At 40.5% G+C, this 19648-nt stretch overlaps 1 protein-coding gene across 1 annotated transcript in view; it reads right to left on the bottom strand.

The window, feature by feature from the left end:
• Positions 1-19648, bottom strand: part of SLC7A8 (solute carrier family 7 member 8) — a 92787-nt gene that overhangs the window by 40551 nt on the left and 32588 nt on the right. Inside the window, exons 2-3 of the mRNA XM_044665251.1 lie at positions 14810-15014; positions 13411-13562 (exon numbers count right to left, since the gene is read on the bottom strand). Of these exons, the coding sequence (XP_044521186.1) occupies positions 13411-13562; positions 14810-15014 (357 nt within the window). The remainder of the gene's footprint in view (positions 1-13410; positions 13563-14809; positions 15015-19648) is intronic.

Genomic DNA, 19648 nt, shown 5'->3' with positions numbered 1-19648 from the left:
TTTACCTTTTGTGGTTTCAGGATATCTACTTGTATGAGGTGGTTGGACCAGTTGACCTACAAGGTCTGGTCAATCTATGATCTTACAAGAGCTTGCTGAGGAATTCAGAGGCAAAGACAGGGTTTAAACTTCAAAACCAGTTCCCTTTCTGGGATTCTAGCTCTTTCTCAAAACTGTATTTATTTTCTCTGCCTGCCTATTCCTCCCTCCTGAAGAGACAGGGATACAGGATAGATGATGTCCTATATAGAAACTTTCATCCTGCCTGCTGAAAAACCATAGGCTCCCTCCCTGGGCCACAGAGGGGAAAGTGGGGTGGGGAGGGGTGTGTCAGTGGGAACCTCAGTGATAGGCTGGAGTAGTTCTCCCTAGAAGGTACTCTAGCTCTTGGAAGGAGTTGGGCACGTGTTTCTAATTGTGGAAAAGCCTCCTTGGCACACCCCTGCCTGATGTCAGCAAGCCTCGGGAGACCTAGGAGATAACCAACACCAGGGGCCAAAAGACACTGATAGGCCAAAGAAAATACCAAGATTTGTTTGACTTTGAAAGTACTCAGCTCAAAGCTCAGATAAGATTCTTTTCTCTGTAGTTCTATACACTCAAGCCAACTGGGCTTTGTCACCACACCTATAGAGGTCCTGGGAAAAGTGAAGCAGAAGATGGTGGGTCCTAGAAGCCCTCATCCAATTCTTTTTTAATTTAATTACTTTCTTTTTCTTTTATTTCTTTGTTTTAAAACCCTTCTCTTCCAACTCAGAATCAAAACTATGTATTGGAGTAAACGGGCTAGGCAATAGGGGTTAAGTGACTTGCCCAGGGTCACACAGCTAGTGTCTGAGTTCAAATCTGAATCCAGAACCTCCTTTAAAATTTTTTTAATTTTCTTTATTTTATTCCAGTAACAAGTGGTATCTCAAGAGTTGTTTTGATTTGCATTTCTCTAATCAGGAGGGATGTAGAACATTTTTTTCATATGATTGATAGCTTTGATTTCTTCCTCTGAGAACTGCCTATTCATATCCCTTGACCATGTCAATTAGGGAATGGCTTGGTTTCTTACAAATTTGACTTAGTTCTTTTAGATATTTAATTAGATATATTTTAGATATTTGAGAAATGAGACATTCATCAGGGAAGTTTGTTGCTTCCCTTCTAATCTTGGTTGCATTAGTTTTGTTTGTACAAAAATGTTTAAATTATATACAATTGAGTTATTCATTTTATATCTTGTAATGTTCTCTATTTCTTGTTTGGTCTAAAATTCTTCCCTTCTCCATTGATCTGACAGGTAAGACTATTCTATGTTCACCTAATTTACTTATATCACTCTTTATGTTTAAGTCATATACCCATTTTGAATTCATCTTGGTATAGGGTGTGAGATACTGATCTGAACCTAATTTTTGCCATACTGTTTTCCAGTAGTTTGTCAAATAGTGAGTTCTTCTCCCCAAAGCTGGGATCTTTGGGTTTATCAAACAATAGATTGCTGAGGTCATTTACCCTTAGTCTATCCCAGTGATCCCCCATCTCTTAGTCAGTACCAGATTGTTTTGATGATCACTGCTTTTATAGTACAGTTTAAGATCTGGTATTGCTGGGCTCCTATCCATCACAATTTTTTTTCCCATTAGTTCCTTTGATGTTCTTTGAGCTTTTGTTCTTCCAGATGAATTTTTTTTTAGTTCCATAAAATAGTTTTTTTGGTAGTTTGATAGGTATGGCACTGAAGATGTAAATTAATTTATGTAGTATTGTCATTTTTATTTTATTAACTCAGCCTGCCCATGAGCAATTAATGTTTTCCCAATTGTTTAGATCTAGTTTCATTTGTGTGAAAAGTGCAGAACTTCCTATCTTTAGGCCTGGCTTTCAATCCACTGAGCCACTTAATTGCCCCCAAATTCAATTATTTTTCAATTAAGCATTTATTTTCTCTCCTAGCCCCCTCCCCGATGGAAGGAGGGATGGAAGGAAGAAAAAAAGATCAAACTTTTGTATCAAATATTTATAGTAAAGAAAAATATATTTTTGCTCCAAATGTTTGTCTTTCTCTGCATCTTTAGTCTCTGTCAGAAAGGGCAGCATTCTATGAATAATATAGAAATAGGTATTGAGTGAGATAATATATGTATAACTCAGTGGAATTGCTTGTCAGCTCTGGGAAGGGGGAGGGAAGACAGGAGTAGGGAGGGAGAGACCATGAAACATGTAACCATGGGAAAATGCCTAAAAATAAATAATTAAAAAAAATGAAAGTCAGCATTCTGCATCATGGGTCCTCTGGACTCGTGGTTGGTCATTGTACCAATCTCAATTCTTGAATCAAAATTGTTTTTACAATGTTGTTACTATATACATGGTTTTCCTGGACTTGCTTGCATAACTGCATCAATTCATACAACTCTTTCCATGATTCTTTGAAACCATCCCTTTTGCCATTTCTTATGGCAACATCCATCTGGCCTAATATTCAACATTCAATTAGTTTCTTTTCTCTATTCCTGGAAGTCTGGAACTGAATCATTGTTCTTAAAGGTTGCAAAGTCTCATTGAGAATGTTCCAGATACCTTTGGAAACTTAATACAAAGCTTTCACCCTTTTTATATCACATGCCCATAAGGGAGGTTGGTTTTCAAAGTTGTTCCACTTGCCACATAATGACAACTTTCCTTCTAAAATTTCATCACAAATAATTGCTCGCATTTATATCTCATGTTTTAAAGTCTATATTGTATTTTCCTCACAACAACCCCATAACAGGAACATTTCTTAGAATGTTCAAAATTCTTCATCAAGGAAAGGAGTGGCTCCAAACTTTCCCTAAGGTCAAACCAAATGAATAAGCTGAGTACCCAGAGAACCTATCTGAATGGTCATTCAGATCCCCTATCTATCACCAGTGACCTTTCTTAAGATCACAATCTTGAAGCCTGTGGCTTCTTAAGATTAGAATCTTTCATCATCTACTGTCTCTCTTCAAGCCAATCTTCAGTTCTCACTCTTCTGTCTGTCTGTCTCTCTCCCCCCTCGCTCTTCCTCTTTCCTCTTATCCTATCTTCTCTGTGCCAGCTGCCTGGCCAGGAGTTTCTGCTGAATCACCAGCCTGTGCTTGGATCAGCCAAGAAGCCTAAATACAGTGCTCAGCATTTCACAAGAGCTAAGTACTTCTCTTTTTCTCTGCTAGCCAGAAGTTGCCCCTGACCATGGAAAGGAGGAGAAAAACAGAAATAAAAAGCTAAAGGTAGTCAGAGCTCAGGGGAGCCTCTCTTGACAGCTAATCCTTTTCCCAGGGCCCGGCCAGGCAAATTCTGAAGATAAATGGGAACTCATTCCCTAATCCCTACAGACCAAACTGGTACTAGCTAAATTCTGAATGCATGGAACAGAATAAGAGGGACCCAAGAAATTATGCTTTGGTCTAGAGAAGAGATTTTTAATCTAGAGTCTGTGAAACTTTATAAAAAAATGATTTTTATATGACTTCACAGCAATTGGCTTTCTTTGTAATCCCATGTATTTTATTTCATACATTTAAAAATTCTGAGAAGGGGGCAAGTCATTTAACTCCAAATGCCTACCTAGTCCTTGCTGCTCTTCTGTCTTAGAATTGATACTATGGCAGAAGGTAAGGGTTAAAAATAAATTCTCAGAACCAAACTGTCCACAAACCCTAAAAGGTTCAGAACCTAGATAGGTCTAGATAGAAATGGCTTCTTAAAGATTGGTTTGAAGCTTTGGTCATCTCTAGTCCTAGTTGGCCCATACAATCAGGAAATCTGACTTAAGAGGATCCTTTTGGGACAGCAGTCATACAAACAAACCTATACCTGAGCCCAGAAATCGCTCTGTGACATCCTAGACAAATGGTTAGCCAATTTCCACTCCGATGGTGAGAAATAGATTATCTCCCCAAACAGCACCTTCCACTTTTGAAGGTCCTTTAAGAGCTAATTCTTTCTAGCCTTTGGTGAAACTTTTCTCCTGTTAACTTAGGACAGTGATGGGCAAACTTTTTAAAGAGGGGGCCAAAGGAAAGGAAATGCTCATCTGTCTGTCTGTTTCTAAGGCAACTCTTTCATTGTATTGTATCCTACTCATTGTATGTCAGTTTAGGAATAATGCAGCTTGGCCAGATAGAATATTTCTGGGAGCCGAATCTGGCCCTCAGGCCATAGTTTGCCCATCACTAACTTAGGAAGTAATTCTTTCTGTCCGTACTGAGCTAAAATCTGCTTTCTGCAACTTCTACCCTATTACTGTTGTTGGCTCTCAGTCATGTCTAATTCTTTACGACCCCATTCAGGGTTTTCTTAGCAAAGATTTTGGAGGGGTTTGCCATTTCTTTCTTCAGTTCATTTTACAGACGAAGAAACAGGGTCAAGTGACTTGTTCAGGGTCACATAGTGTCTGATACCAGATTTGAACTTGGGAAGATGAATCTTCCTAACTCCAGGACTGACACTTCCACTGTACCACCTAACTGCACCTTTACTCTATACTCCTTGATTTCTACCCTCTGGGGCCAAGCCAAACAAGTGTAATTTTTCTTCCACTGACAACTCTTCCAATATCTGAAGGCACCTATTGTGTCCCAAGAGGTATCCCCTATTCCCTCAAGTTTCTTTCCTCTATGTATAAATATCCTTTCCCTTTAGCTGCTTTTTAGAAAATACTGACTATTACTGGCAGAAAAGACCCTCAAAATTGTCTAGGACAATTCTTTCACCAGATTGATTCTTGAAAGTAGCCCAGGATTCGGGCCTCAGTACAGAAAGCCTGATAACTTCAGTACAGTTCAGGAAATCACTAAAAGGTCCCAAGACTCCCTTATCTAAACTGGTGAACTCCTCCTGTGGTTGTCATTTTGGAGAGGGGCCCAAACTGGCGCTTATTCTCCTCTTAGCTCTGCTTCTGACTTTTGGGACTTATCACTATGCCCCTACTTAGGTACCTCTCTCCTAGCCCCTTTTCAGGCCCCTTGTGTGGATTTTCTTCCCCCATTGGCATGTAAGCACTTTGAGAGCAGGTATTATCTCGTTTCTCTAGTATTTGTACCCCTAAGTGCTCAGCACAAAGCTAGGCACATAGTTAAATGCTTTAATAAATATTCGTTGGGGCAGTTAGGTTGAACAGTGGATAGTGTGCCAGGACTGGATTCAGGAGGACCCTGAGCCTCAGAAACTTCCCCCCTCTATATCCCTGGGTATGTCACTTAACGCCCATTTGCCATTTGCCCATCTGTCTTAAGAGTTGTTAATAAGACAGAAAGTAAGGGTTGAAAAAAAAAAACACCAAGCTGGGTAGCTCAGTGGATTGAGAGCCAGGCCTAGAGATGGGAGGTTCTAGGTTCAAATCTGATCTCAGACACTTCCTAGCTGTGTGACTCTGGGCAAGTCACTTAACCCCCATTGCCTACCCTTACCACTCTTCTGCCTTGGAGCCAATTGACTCCAAGAGGGAAGGTTAGGGTTTTAAAAAAAACAAACCACCAACTCCCAGAAATATTTGTTGCCTGTCTGCCAGTCTAGAGCATTCCTGGGAGAGGGCTCAGTTTATAAGATCAACTCCATGACTCAGATAACGTATCTGAAACTTTTTGGTGTTAAAACCTTCTCTTACCCCAGGGCTCCCAGTGCTAAGTCCCATTCTGGGAACTATCCTCTCTAATTCATGCATGCATGACCATTTTTGGTGTGCCCATACTGGCTAAAGGTTATTTCCTGACTTCTATAGGAGAGACAATATAGTCTTTGGTTGCCAATAAAATAAAAAGGAACTCGGGTGTTCAGGAAGAAGGCAAAGAACAGTTAGAGGAAAAGAGAGAGAAGATAGTTCAATAGAAGTTAGACACAAGGAAATACCTGTTTCTCAGGTGGTTGGGGAACCTACTAACAATGGATGACAGTCACTCCTATGGAAGCAGAAATTGGCAACCAAAAGAAAGAGTGCTGATGTATTCAGGGTTTTAAACTGGGAACAGAAGCCCTACGGACCTAAGAAGGAAATAGAGATCTCTAAAGGAATCAGAAGGAAGTGGGGGCTACCAGCTGGCTCACTGGATGGAGAGTCAGGCCCAGAGATAGGAGGTCCTGTGTACAAATCTGGCTTCAAACCTTTCCTAGCTGTTCTGACTTGGAACCAATACTTAGTGATTGTAGGATGGAAGGTAAAGAGTTTTAAAAAGAAAATTGTAAAAACAATAGTTGATGGTTAGAAGAACCTCTACTAAGGAATCTCCAAGTTATTGCCTAATTTAGACAAAACTGGACACAGTATCTATTCTCTGTACCTGTAACTGCCTACTTATATCTAATTCGTATAGTGTTATGGAATGGGAAAAACACTGGGCTTCAAGCCAGGTGACCTAGGCTCACTAGTCCTGGCTCTGATATATTATGAACAAGACATTTAATCCCTTCTGAGCCTTAGTTTTCTTATCTGTAAAATGGGGAGCAAAAAAAAAAAAATACCCATCCTTATATCAGTTACTTACTGCTTTGCTTATATGACTGTGGGGAAGTCATGTAGCCTCTCCATTTTTCACAACTGGAAAATGAGGAAGTTGAACTAGAGGATATCTAGGGTCTAGATATATATATGATCTAGTGACTTGTCTCAACTGTTGCCAAGGCTGAATAAAGCAATTAAAAACACTTTGAGAAATTTAAAGCCCTATACAGCTGTAGGGCATTAGAATGATGATAATTATATATAGTCTTAGATTAAATAATGACCCAGTTCTAGGATGGCCTGCCCTTTAACCCTTCTGACTCAGCTGACATCAAACTCATTTCTTAAAGGTAGAAGAAATTTTTGCAGAATTATCTGTATAATGCTCATGGCACCGGGAGAGAAAGGAAAAGGGGTTTAGGAGTTCCAAGGAGAAAGAAACAGAAGAAGAAAGCTCAGAGGGGTAGCTGGGTGGCTCTCTGGATTGAGAGCCAGGCCTAGGGATGGGAAGTCCTGGGTTTGAATTTGGCCGTAGACACTTCCTAGCTGTGTGGCGCTGGGCAAGTCACTTACCTCCAATTGCCTAGCTCTTCTGCCTTCAAACTAATATTTAATATTGATTCTAAGCAGGAAGGTAAGGATAAAAAAAAAAACCACACAACAACCTAATAACACAGTTAGAAGATAGGGAAAAAGGTTTTTATACACTTGGATGTTAAGACAATTAATGTGTAAGTGATACACAAAATAGAAGTTTTGTTATTACCCATAACTGCTCAGGGACTAATCTATTGTGGAGCTGCAATGCAACTCAGGGTAACAAATTATACATGAAAAGAAATACTGTTCCCTTACCATCAGAGCAGGGAAAGTGACAAGGAGGCCATCTGAAGCCAAAGAAAACTAGCCCTTCTGGAACCTCGGGGGAAAGGACAGAAACCTAAACAGAAACATTCATTTCCCTTGGGCCTTTCATTAGGTAAGCACAGGGGAAACCTGTTCAGAGGGAGAAAGGAGAGGAGAGGGAGGAAAAACAAAGCAGAGGGAGCTGGGAAACAACCAGTGACCCTGGAAGCAAGGAAGGAGCCCAGGAGCTGTGTTAACTAACTTTGCAGGGTCAGCATGTTCCCAAATACATAAGTGGACAAACAGATCAAGGAAAGGGGGTGGAATGGGGGGCCTCCTGGGAGCAGGAAAAGAGGGAGAGGAGGGATTGCCCAGGATAATAATCTGCTCTTTTCTCTGTAGCTACTCCTTCAGGTTGGTTCCTACCAGAAATGTTGATAAAAAGAGTACAAAAAAAGACCTGTTCCCCTCTGCCTTTCCTGTCTGCCTCCCACCAAATACACACATTCTCGGAATGGGAGAAGGGCTTTTCATTTCAGTATAATGTACAATCCTTCTCTTTTCTGAAACTCTGTAGGTTGGGGCGCCTTTTGCTGACTCAGCAGTGAATAATCAGCTTTGACCTGAATAATGAAACAGCTCCAAGCAGCAGCTGTATTGCGCAAATCCATCCAAGTCTGCAGTCTCCATTCCTCCCCCTCTCTAAGCCCTGTCCCCTCCCCACCCACCAAGGCACAGCAGAAGCAAACCAGTTGCAGCAGGTTCTTTCCTCTTCCTCCTCCCCTCCTCTGGCACTTCATATCTCAGATCTCTTCCAAAGTGGCCCCATAACGGATACTCCATCTCGAATACTTCCCACATCCAAGCCTAGTCCTAAGACTCTGAATTTGTTAGAATAGATGCCTTCTCAACCACACACTGATCCACTGAACTTGAAGTTCTCCACTACAAAGCAATTATTCCCTCTGTAACCTTTCAGATTCCCCAATGTTACCCCCACTTTTTTTCAACACATTTTTCAAACACAATTTCTATTTCCTCATCACCTGCTTATATGGGTATATGATTTGGTGTTTCAGTTTTAAAAGATTGCTCTAAGATAAAAATGAAAAATATGGAAATAGGTATCAAATGATAACATTTGTATAACCCAGAGGACTTGCTTATCGGCTCTGGGAGTGGGGAGGGAAAGAAAATGAATCATGTAAACATTGAAAAATATTTTTAAAAAATAAAAATTTTAAATGAAAAAAAAAAAAGTTTATATATATGTACACACACACACACACACACACACACACACATATACATATATATACACACATACGCACCTTCAATTTCCATCACAATCATACACAATCAACCTATTTAGTCATTCCCCAATGGATGGAATACTATTGTGCCAGAAGAAATGACAAGCAGGTTAATTAAAAAAAAAAATAACCCATTGCAGAAAGATCTACATGAAATTACAAAGAGTAAAATGAGCAGAACCAAGAGTATATTACATCAGCCACAAAAATATTGTTTGAAGAATGAATGGTATACGTCTACTTCTGGAGAAAGAACTGATAAAATAGAAATAAAGTCAGACATTGTTTTATATACACACATGTATTTTTGTCAAGTGATGTCTTCTTTAACAGGGGAGGGAAGTTGTTAACTGGGCATTTTAACGTTACAAATGAATAAATAATCCTAAATTAAAACAAATAAATAAAACTCTATATGCCAAGGATGGCTAGGAGCACTGTGGATAGACCAGTGTGCCTGGAGTCAGGAAGACTCATCTTTGTGAATTGAAATGCAGCCTCAGACCCTGGGAAAGTCATAACCCTGTTTGCCTCAGTTTTCCACATCTGTAAAATGAGCTGAAGAAGGAAATGGCAAACTGCTCTAGTACCTTTGCCAACAAAATCCTAAATAGGGTCACAAAGGGTCAGATATGACCAAAATGACTGAACAATAAAACAATAAGGATAAGCCAACACAAAATTTTTAAAAAGGCAACCCTATATATATATGACAACTCTACTATTTACCCTCTCTGGGACTTAGTTTCCTTATCTGTAAAAATGAGGGGTTAGAAGAGAACTGTGAAATTGTCTCATCCAACTCCTTCCTTTTATACCTGAGGAAATTGAGACCCAGAGGGAAAAATGACTTGTTCCATATCACATATATACTGCCAAAATTTGAATCCAGATCTTTCAGCTCTGGATGAGGTGAGCATTCCTGGGCACACATTGGATATGTTTTGTACCTATCATCCTGTATGCCAAGAATGCAATAGCATAAATTAAGGTCTTCAAACCCATTTCCACTATGTTTCCAGCAACTCTTGAGAAATGGCAAATACTGTCAAACTCAGCTCAAAATAGCAATGGGCATTTTAAGTAGGTCACCTCTGACACAGGTTGTTCCTTTAAATGAAACTGTTTCAAGATAATTCCCCCTACAGCAATCTATATTGGCAATATAGCTTCATCAGATATATTATCTCTATTATCTGTACATGAAGATACATTGAGGAACCCCATGAGAGATATGGGGGGAAGTAACTAAAAATTGGCTCTTTGGAGCCAGGTTAAAGGAATTTGGGGTATTTGGGCTAAAGAAGAAAAACAAAGGAACTTGGTACAGTGTCTGGAGCATAGCAGGGGCTTAACAAATATTGAGTATTGGGGGCAATGTATGTCTAACAATGGTTTAAAATTGAAATACTAAATAATTTAATAAAATTGAACAAAATACTAAATAAATAAAATCAAATATTAGAGGAGGCAGCTAGGCAGTATAGTGAATAGATCTTGGAATCAGAAAGACTAATTTTCATAGTTCAAATCCGACCAAAGATTCTTACTAGCTATGCGATCCTGGGCAAGTCACTTAACTCTGTTAACCTCAGTTCCTTATTTGTAAAATGAGCTGAAGAAGGAAATGGCAAACCACTCTAGCAACTTTACCAATAAAACCCCAAATGGGGTCACAAAAAGTTAGAAGCAACCACTCAAAAACAACAATATTGTTTAGGCGGTTGCAAAAAGATTTCATAGATTCAACTCTGGAAGGCATCCTTAAAAGATCATGTCCTTAGAGAAACAGATATAAAACTGGAAGGAACTAGTCCAACCCCCTAAAACTACAGATTAGGGGTTAAGTGATTTGCCAAAGGTCAGAGAGTAAGGTAGGAGCTAAGGGTTAGATCTAGATTCTTAGAAAGCTTGTTTCCCCTTATTCTTACAGCAAAATGGTAAAGGACTGAGCTTAAATTAAAGCAAGAAGGATTTAAATGAGCTACTGGGAAGAATTTCTTTTTTAACCTGTGAATAACCTGATGATAAGAAATGAGAACATATTAGCAAAGGAGATTTGGGAATGATTCTTTCTGGAGGGCAATAAGGCTGATAATTGGCCTTCCGAAGATAAGAGAAGATAAGATAATTTAGATACAAATTGCATCTAGAAATTCTGGAGGATAGACTAGATGACCTTTGATCATCCTTTCTAGCTTATGGGTCTTGTGATCAATGCCACAAGTCTGACTTTTAAAATTCTTTCCCTGGCTCTCTCCTTAGCACAGTCAGATGCCTGAATAGGTTGATGACAGATTGTGAAATCCCCCTTTTCTAGATCTATTAAAAAAATCAGTAGAAATTCTTATCCATCTAAGAAGGCTCTGGGCAAACTGGCTTGATCATAGGGCAACGGTGGGATTAGACTAATCCAAAGAGGGTATGTGCCCGGTAGCCCTGGCCATAAAATGTGCTTTCACATATTTTGGAGAATGTAGGGGAAAGTAGCAATGAGAGTTAGGAAATCTTACCTGCTGACCTGTCATCAGGGATATTTTCTTACCCTGTTATGGGGAAGCTATCTAGTGAAAGCATGAACTTGATGACCACTTAAGGTTCCTAGCAGCTCTCAGAATCCATGATACTATTCGTTCCAACCCAAGACAGTTTCAGCAGCATCAGCAGGAAAGAGGAAACTGTGTGTCTGTGTGCTCACCCTTGAGAGACAGAAATAGCAGTGGCCAGCATTTTGGTTGTTTTTCAGTGTTCCACCAAACAATGTGTCAGCCCAGCAGCAAAGGCAAAACTATCCCTAGCCTTCCCAAGAGCTCCTCCTCAGAGCTCCAGAGACTCAGGTGACCCCCAGGGGCTTAGATCCTTAATGCTGTCTAAACTCTGTAGACCTGTAGCAAATAAGGGAGTATGTGTCTGAAACCCTCAGATATTTTCTTCCTTATCTACTGAACACCAACTTTCCAGAACTATATAAGTCCCTTGGGAGGCAGTGCCCCAAATCAGGATTGCCAACCAGTGACACCAATATCAAAGATAGCCCACCTGTTGCAAGAGCCAGTAGTGGTGCATGGTTGAATCCAATGATGAGAGCCAGGCTTTAGCAGTCACTATCCCCTTAAATCTCCCCAGCCTTCACCATCATGCCTGAACAAAAGGGACCGGGACCTTGGAACAGCTCTTCTGAATAGTTAATGATCTATAATCTAACTTGTAAACCAGTCAGGACAGCATTAAGAGACCTAGGCAGTATAGCAGCAGTAAAATATGTCTACTGGGGGCATGAGACTGGAAAGGGTGGATGGAGAGAGGTCAGTTAGCCATATAATTCTGGAACTGGGGCCTTTAGCAATATACATGTATTCTGGTACTTCTGGATCTGTGATTTCTTCAAATACTGCCCCCTCCAGCAATGCAGATTGCCACCTAGCAGTTATCGTTCTTTCTGTGGGACCTTTGCCCATGTCCTGCTATAAATTTGTCATGGGGACCTACCCAAATCTGGTAATTTAATCTATAGCTATATCTCTATTATGTACATAATTATTATTATTAACTGCCAAATCCTAGACCGATTACTGCTATAGGAATTCAAAGGAAGGAAAGACCATTATGGGCTGGGATTAAGTCAGAGGGGGCTTCGTAGAGAAAGCCTAACCAACCTTAGCATTTGGTCTTCACCTTGCAGGCTAGATGGTTTTTTGAATCACTTTCAATTAAACTGTTGAAAAACAAATCATTCATTGTACCCAGAAGCTTATAGCTAGCAGCCATAACCTGCTCACTCAAACAAAACCAAGAGGAGATATCGATTTGGCTCCAGGAGTCTTTTTGTATGCACACCCAGTTCTGGTTCAAAAAGGCATGCAGTAAGGAGACTGGACACAATCAGAGAATACCTTTATATGCCCCTGCTCCAAAGTCCAAGTGGGGAACTGCATCAAGCAGAAAACACTGTATCGGGGCAGCTAGGTAGCTCGGTGGATTGAGAGCCAGGCCTAGAGACAGGAGGTCCTGGGTTCAAATCCAGCCTCAGACACTTCCCAGCTGTGTGACCCTGGGCAAGTCACTTGATCCCCCTTGCCCACCTTTACCACTCTTCCGCCTAGGAGCCAATACACAGAAGTCAAGGGTTTAAAATTAAAAAAAAAAAAAAAATTAAAAAAAAAAAAAGAAAGAAAACACCATCTTCTTCTTCTTCTTCTCCTCTCTCTCTCTCTCTCTCACACACACACACACACACACACACACACACACACACACACGGCACAATATTTGTGTTTGTGTATGTACACCATGTTCCAAAAGTCTTAGTATAGTTTTAAGCTAGCAAAGATCATAGTCTCACAATATGCAAATATTTATTGCATGAAAAAACCTAGTATAACCTATATCAAACTACTTACTGCCTTGGGGGGAGTATAGAAGAGGGAATCAATAATAAAATGTCAGAAAACAATTGTCAAAAACTGTTTCTACCTGTAATTAGGAAAAAAAGCAGAGAAAAAATAGAGATCATTAGTCAATAGTTTTCCTAAAGAAAAAAAAAGTTTCCTAAAGCAAGCTGTTAAAGCTTAAAACTGTACTAAGACTTTTGGGAATGGCTAAATAGTTTTATCTGATAGTGATGGAATATTATTGTGCTGAAAGGAATAATGAACTGGAGGAATTCCATGTGAACTGGAAGGACCTCCAGGAATTGATGCAGGGTGAAAGGAGCAGAACCAGGAGAACATTGTACACAGAGAATGATACACTGTGGCACAATTGAATGAAGAGGGGGAACATTTAACAGGTACTCACATAAACAGACTGCAGCCAGGAGTCGAAGTCCAGACTCTGGAGGAAAACAGGTGGGAAAGAGAGGCTGCAGCACATAATTGGAGAAGGTGAGAGCAATGACAGCCTGGTTGGTGGGGTAGATTACTAGCACAGCAATCCAAAGCCTTAGGAACCTAATGGAAGGAAGAGAACATGGAACAAACTGAGTGAGTACCAGGAATAGCCTCCATCCTTTAGATCTAGCAAAAGTTCAACTTGCTCCCAAAAAGGGCACCTGGGAAACTTGAGGGCAGCTTTTATGGAAAGGGAGGGTATCAGCAGGAAGTCCCCATCACCTTCAAGGTTATGGAGGTATTAAACCACAAAAAGGAGAGAAGAATGTCCTTTCAGGCTGTGATGTGTTTTATTAGTGATTAAAAGTTAATATTTCAGCAAGTAATAGCATAGGCATTTATTAGCACAGGCTTCAATTTTCCTGTAGGTAGGGATTGAGAAGAAAGAAAGCCCTTTATACCCTTCTCCTTATAAAGGGAGTAAAAGATGAGGCTGGGCTTCTCTTAAAAAGATCTGTGGATACAGCTTGGCAGTTGGGGGGAAATCTAGGGACATATAATTGAGGCTTTTTCTCAGAGTAGTGAGCCTTGTTAATGTGGGAAAAGCAGGATTTTTATTTCTTCTAGTTATGGGAAGACAACCAGCCTCATTAGTAAAGCCGAGGGAACAAGAACAATAGGATGTTATATTTGTCTAGAGTTCTCACAGGTTGACTCCATGATGAGAGCTGTGTGATTTTCTTTCCTCTGCTGGGGGTTTGAATTTTGAAGCACTAAGATTGTGACAGGGATAAGAACCCTGCACCTTATTCTGCTGTCACTCTTAGACTGGAGCAACTGAGAAGTGCCTAGAAGGGTCTAGAGGCAATTGGTGATTCCTCTCTCATGCTCTCCTCAGTTCTTTGATTGTCCCAAGAAAGGACATAATAGAAATGACTCTAGGTACTGAATAAATCGGCTGGTTATCCTACATTAAAGTTAGGCTAATTCTGGCATGGGATTACTTGGCCTGAATTACCAATTGTCCTGGACCAATCAGAAACCTGGTCAACTATCCATCTCATTTCACCAATACCACTTCTTAGGGACATCTTAGTATACTAACAGAGGGAAAGGAGACTGAATTCCAGATTTATAGTTGTATATCTGAGTCTGCTGCTTCCCTCTTCCAAAGAATGGTACATAGGATCTTGGGGCATGCTGGAGGCTGGTGATGAAGGCTAGTGAGGATCCCCACTCACTCTTCCACCCAAGAAAGAGCACAAAGAACTCAAATGATGAAATCCTGAACTGTACCTCCCAGGTCTCCCAGGCTGTCTCATTTCCCTTTGCCCAAAGTTAGGCAGTGCCCCAAGTAATAACCTTACCCAGCCAGTCCTCCAAAGATGTCCTTGACATAAGAGTAGTCACCCCCAGATTTAGGGATAGTAACTCCAAGTTCAGCATAGCACAATGCACCCACGGCTGTGATGATCCCTGTTACAATCCATACAATCAGAGCAAGGCCTACAGAGCCAGCATTCTCCAGAACACCCTTTGGTGAGACAAAAATTCCTGAGCCAATGATGTTTCCTAAAAGAGAAGATAGAAAGAAGTCAAGTCAAATCAAGTGGACTATTATTTATTAACTACCTGCTGTGTGCCAGCTACTGTGTTAAGTGCTGTGTATAGTTAGAAATATCTTGAATCCCTTAAAACTACATTTCCCAAACTTCCTTTCTGTATTACCTACAAAGCTTTTCCTTTTGTTTACGTTTACATGGTCAAGTTTGTATAAGTCCTGAGGCTCCGCCTCATTCTTTCTCTTTTGCTCTTGGGAACGGGCTGGTTAGTAACCTTTTAGTTAGCTTTTATGTATAAATATAATATTTAGTATTTTGCATATTAATTTTAATCTCCACAGCTGGAGATGCAAAGAAAAAGCAAAAACAGAACTTGCCCTCAGGGAGCTCACAATCTAATGGGAGGAACGTGTGTGTGTGTGTGTGTGTGTATGAATATGAATATATACAAACACACTCAGATTAATTTGGAGGGAAAGCCTCAGCAGGTAGATCTAGAAAAGAACAGAAAAGGCTTCTTGGAAAAGGTAGGATTTTAATTGCAAATTGAAGGGAAGTGAGGAAGGGAGGTCAGAAGGCAAATGTGAGGAGGGAGAGTTCCAGGCATGGGAGACAATCAGGGAAAATGCATTGAGTAGAAGCAGCTTGGTGGCCCAGTGGATAAAGAACAAGGCCTAGAGATGGGATGTTTCAAATCAGATGCTTCCTAGCTATGTGTTAGTCAGAATATACAGCAAATATCTTATACCAAATATATTAGCCTGGCAGTTAAATCGTTGAACAAACATTTATTAAATGTTTTATAAGGCACGAAACTCTTCTAAATACTAGGATACAAGGAGTTTATAGTCTACTGGTGAAGGTTGGATGAGAAGAAAGACTTTCTCTCCCCTTAAGAAGCATATATTCCAAAACTTAGGGATGGGGCAGGGGGAGAGAAAGTATTTCTCTAGGCTTCCCCGGACTCCAAAGTCAGATCATGCTTGCTTTTTAAGAGCTAGCTACAAAGAAAATGAGGCTGAAGGAATGGCAAGACAGCTTCTTTACCTACTTTTCCTACGTTTGGTGCTCATCTTTGTAACTACTCTCCTCCAAGCTGATTTTCCAAAGGCCAAGGTTTGAGGCAACACCGAACAAATCTAAGCCATCAGTAGTCACATGAAAAGATGTTCCAAATTATAAATTAACTAGAGAAATGCACATTTGAAGCAATTTTGAGGGTTTTCCTCATACCTATCAGATTGGCAGAGTTGAGAAAAAGAAAAATGCCAAATGTTAGATGGGCCACGGGAAAATAAGTCTATTAATGTACTGTTGGAGGAGCTATAAATTAGTCCAGGCAGTTTAGAAAGCAATTTGGAATGGTGCCCCAAAAGTTATTGTGTATGCCCTTTGACCTAGCAATACTAGGAAAATGGCCTATATGCACAAAAATATTTAGAGCAGCACTTTTTGTCACGGTTAAAAAAAAAATGGAAACAATGTAGGTGCCCAAGAATGTGACAGAATTATTATTGTACCTTAATGACAAATATTATTTCGGAGAAACCTAGGGAAATTCAGAGTAAAGTGAGAACTAGGAAAATAATTTATACAACTACAACAAAAACTTAAAGGAAAACAATTCTGAAAGATCTTAAAATTCTTATCTCTGAAGGGACCCATCCTGGCTTGAGAATACTAATAATGTAGCATGCTTCTCACTTCCTGACAGAGGGGATGGGTTGGAGGTACAGGATAAGATACACATTGCTAAACAAAGGGAATGTGTTGGGTTATTTTGCTTGAATATACTAATTATAAGCTGATTCAAGCATGTTATGAGGTGGGTTTCTAGGATGGGGGTAGTTAAGTGACAGAGATGGATTTTTGGTACCTGGCATTCTATTTATCCATCCACTGTGCTGTCCCTCAAGAAATCATGTTTGTTAATGTTTAAGTTCATCATAAAAAATTCTTTAAGTGATCTCCCTGAGAAGCAATGGACCTACTCCCATCAGGAAGTAGGGCATGAGTCCATAAACTAAATTATAGTAGGGCAAAGGCCTTAGAAAAACAGGAGATTTCAGCGAGTTCTAGTTTCTTTGCTGTGTGTGTGGCATGTTTAATTTCTTGCCCCCCTCCATTTTCAAAACCTTTACCATCTGGCTTGGAATTGATATCGATTCCAAACCAGGAAAGCTGTAAGGAGTGGTCATTTGGGGTTAAGAGACTTTCCTAGGATCACACAGCTAATAAGGTCTGAGGTCACATTTGAACCCAGCACCTCTTGACTCCAGGCCTGCTTCTCTATCCACTGAGAGCTGCCCTTCATTTGTTGAATTTCCAATGCCTTTTCCCATTCATCATCTAAATCCCCTTTTATAGATGAGGAAGCTGAATCACAGGAAAGTGAAGTGACTTATTCTAATCTCATTGTTCCTTAGAGTCTAAACCAAGAAGAAGACTCCATTTCTCTTTGCTCCTAGAATGCTCCTTCCACTGTACCAGTTAACAGGGTAACACAGTGGCTAGAGCTCTGGGTCTATAGTCAGGAAGCTGTTCAACCATTTTCAGTAGGGTCTGACTCTTTGAGATCCCACGGGGTTTTCTTGGTAGAAATGCTGGAGTGGTTTGCCATTCCTTCTTCAGCTCATTTTACAGATGAAGAAACAGAAGCCAAAAGGGTGAAGTAATTTTCCCAGGGCCACCTAGCCAAGAGACCAGACTCGAACTCAGAAAAACTTCAGTCTTGGTGCTCTATTCACACCTGGTTCAAGAAGGCTTGAATACAAATATGATCTGTGTGACCCTGGGCAAGTCAATTAACTTCTCTGCCTGCCAAAGTTCTCTCACTTGTAAAACTGGGATAAGAATAGCACTTATTTCCCAGAGTAGTTGTGAAAATCAAATGAGATAATTATAAAATGCTTAGCACAGTGCCTGGCACATATTAGACCCAATAATAATGCTTATCTTATTCCTTCCAACAGATTATGCCTCCCTTATTTAATGGGTTGGTCTTCTCCTGAGAAGCAGAAATAGTTTTGTGATAATGATGAACCTCAGGTTAAATATTGCTCATAATATCTTGTTTCTACCTGGTCAAAGTGAGGTTCTATCAAATAGGGCATGGTGGATGGTGCACCAGCCTTTCAGTCTGAAAAGAACATGCCTTCCTGTCTGTGTGACCATGAATAAGTCACTAAGCCTTGCTGAACCTCAGTTTCCCCAGCTGTAAAATGTAATACTTGAAGATCAAATGATGTCATCTCTAAAGCATGCCATACACCTTAAAGTTCTAGGTCTGTGATAGTGAGCCTATGGAATGCATGCCAAAAAGGGCATGCAATCTTTCACCCACCAGAGTTTGTTACTAGAAAGGCAGAGGGACTCGGAGGAGCTGGTCCCTTCTCCCTCTCTACCACACTGGGTACATTTAGGACATTTTTTCACTTCACCCACCCAGCAGCCCAAGGAGAGCACTTCCTCCCCTGTCTGAGGTAAGAGGGGACAGGGCACATGGCCTCTAAAATGTTCACCATCACTGGTTCAAGTGATGATGGTTATGATTATTATTTCCTTGCATAGCAACACTAGAAGAAAAATCCAACTTAACAAGGATATAAAGTGGAAGAGCTTGGCTAGACAAGTTTATTGGGAAAAGACCTAAGGGTCTGAGTTGTCTAGAAATTCAATGAGTCAGCATTGTGATATGGCAGCCAAAAGAGCTAATGCCATCTTGTGCCAGGGGCATGGAGGTGGCCTAGTAGATAAGAGTGCTGTGCCATAAGTCAAATCAGTCCTTATACACTTACTAGCTGTATGAATTTGGGCAAGTCACTTAATCACATTTGCCTCAGTTTCCTTATCTGTAAAATGAGCTGGAACTGGAAATGGCAAACCATTCCAGTATCTCTGCCAAGAAGACCCCAAAAGGAGTCACAGAGAGTTAGATGAGATAGAAAAACAACAGTGATCTTATGATGAGAGAGCCAGAGGGGCCCAGAGAGAGGGAAATCATTGTCCTGCTATACTTTGCCCTGGTCAAACCATGAACCTGGAAGCCTGGGTTTTAGGGTGTCCTATTCAGGGGAAGACACTGAGAGACTACAATGTGTCCAAAGGTAATTGACCAGGGCACAAAGACACCATACCAGGGCAATATCAATGTGGTGTGAATATTTAGGCTGGAGAAATTGAAACAAGTCTTGACCATGTCTCTTTCTTGCTCAATCAACCACAACAGCCCCCTAGAACAGGGGTCGGCAATGTATGGCTCTTTCTACAGGAGCCATAAAGTCAATTTTTTTTCAGGCGCTGTTACAGGAGCGCACTGTGAGCACTGTACAGCTCTCACGAAATTACATTTTAAAAAATGTGGCGTTTATGGTTCTCATGGCCAAAAAGGTTGCTGACCCCTGATCTAGAAGGTAGGGCCCCTTAATTGAGGTTTCCCTTTTTGGCTGCACTAGTTATCCTCAGTCAACCAGAAGGGCTAGAAGTCAACCTGCAAAGTACCAGAAGTCTCTCCAGAAGCAGTCTCTTCTGCTTCCTTTTTTTTTTTTTTTTTGTGGGGGAGGTGACAGGGACTGTAGAGCAGCCAGTTGAGGGGCAGGAATGGGGAGAGGGGGTGTATATATATATATATATATATATATATAT

The sequence above is a fragment of the Gracilinanus agilis genome, chromosome 2 (assembly GCF_016433145.1).
Source record: "Gracilinanus agilis isolate LMUSP501 chromosome 2, AgileGrace, whole genome shotgun sequence".
Taxonomy (NCBI): domain Eukaryota; kingdom Metazoa; phylum Chordata; class Mammalia; order Didelphimorphia; family Didelphidae; genus Gracilinanus; species Gracilinanus agilis.
Note: the sequence above shows the minus strand (reverse complement) of the source record. Positions and strands in the feature narration are given on the sequence as shown.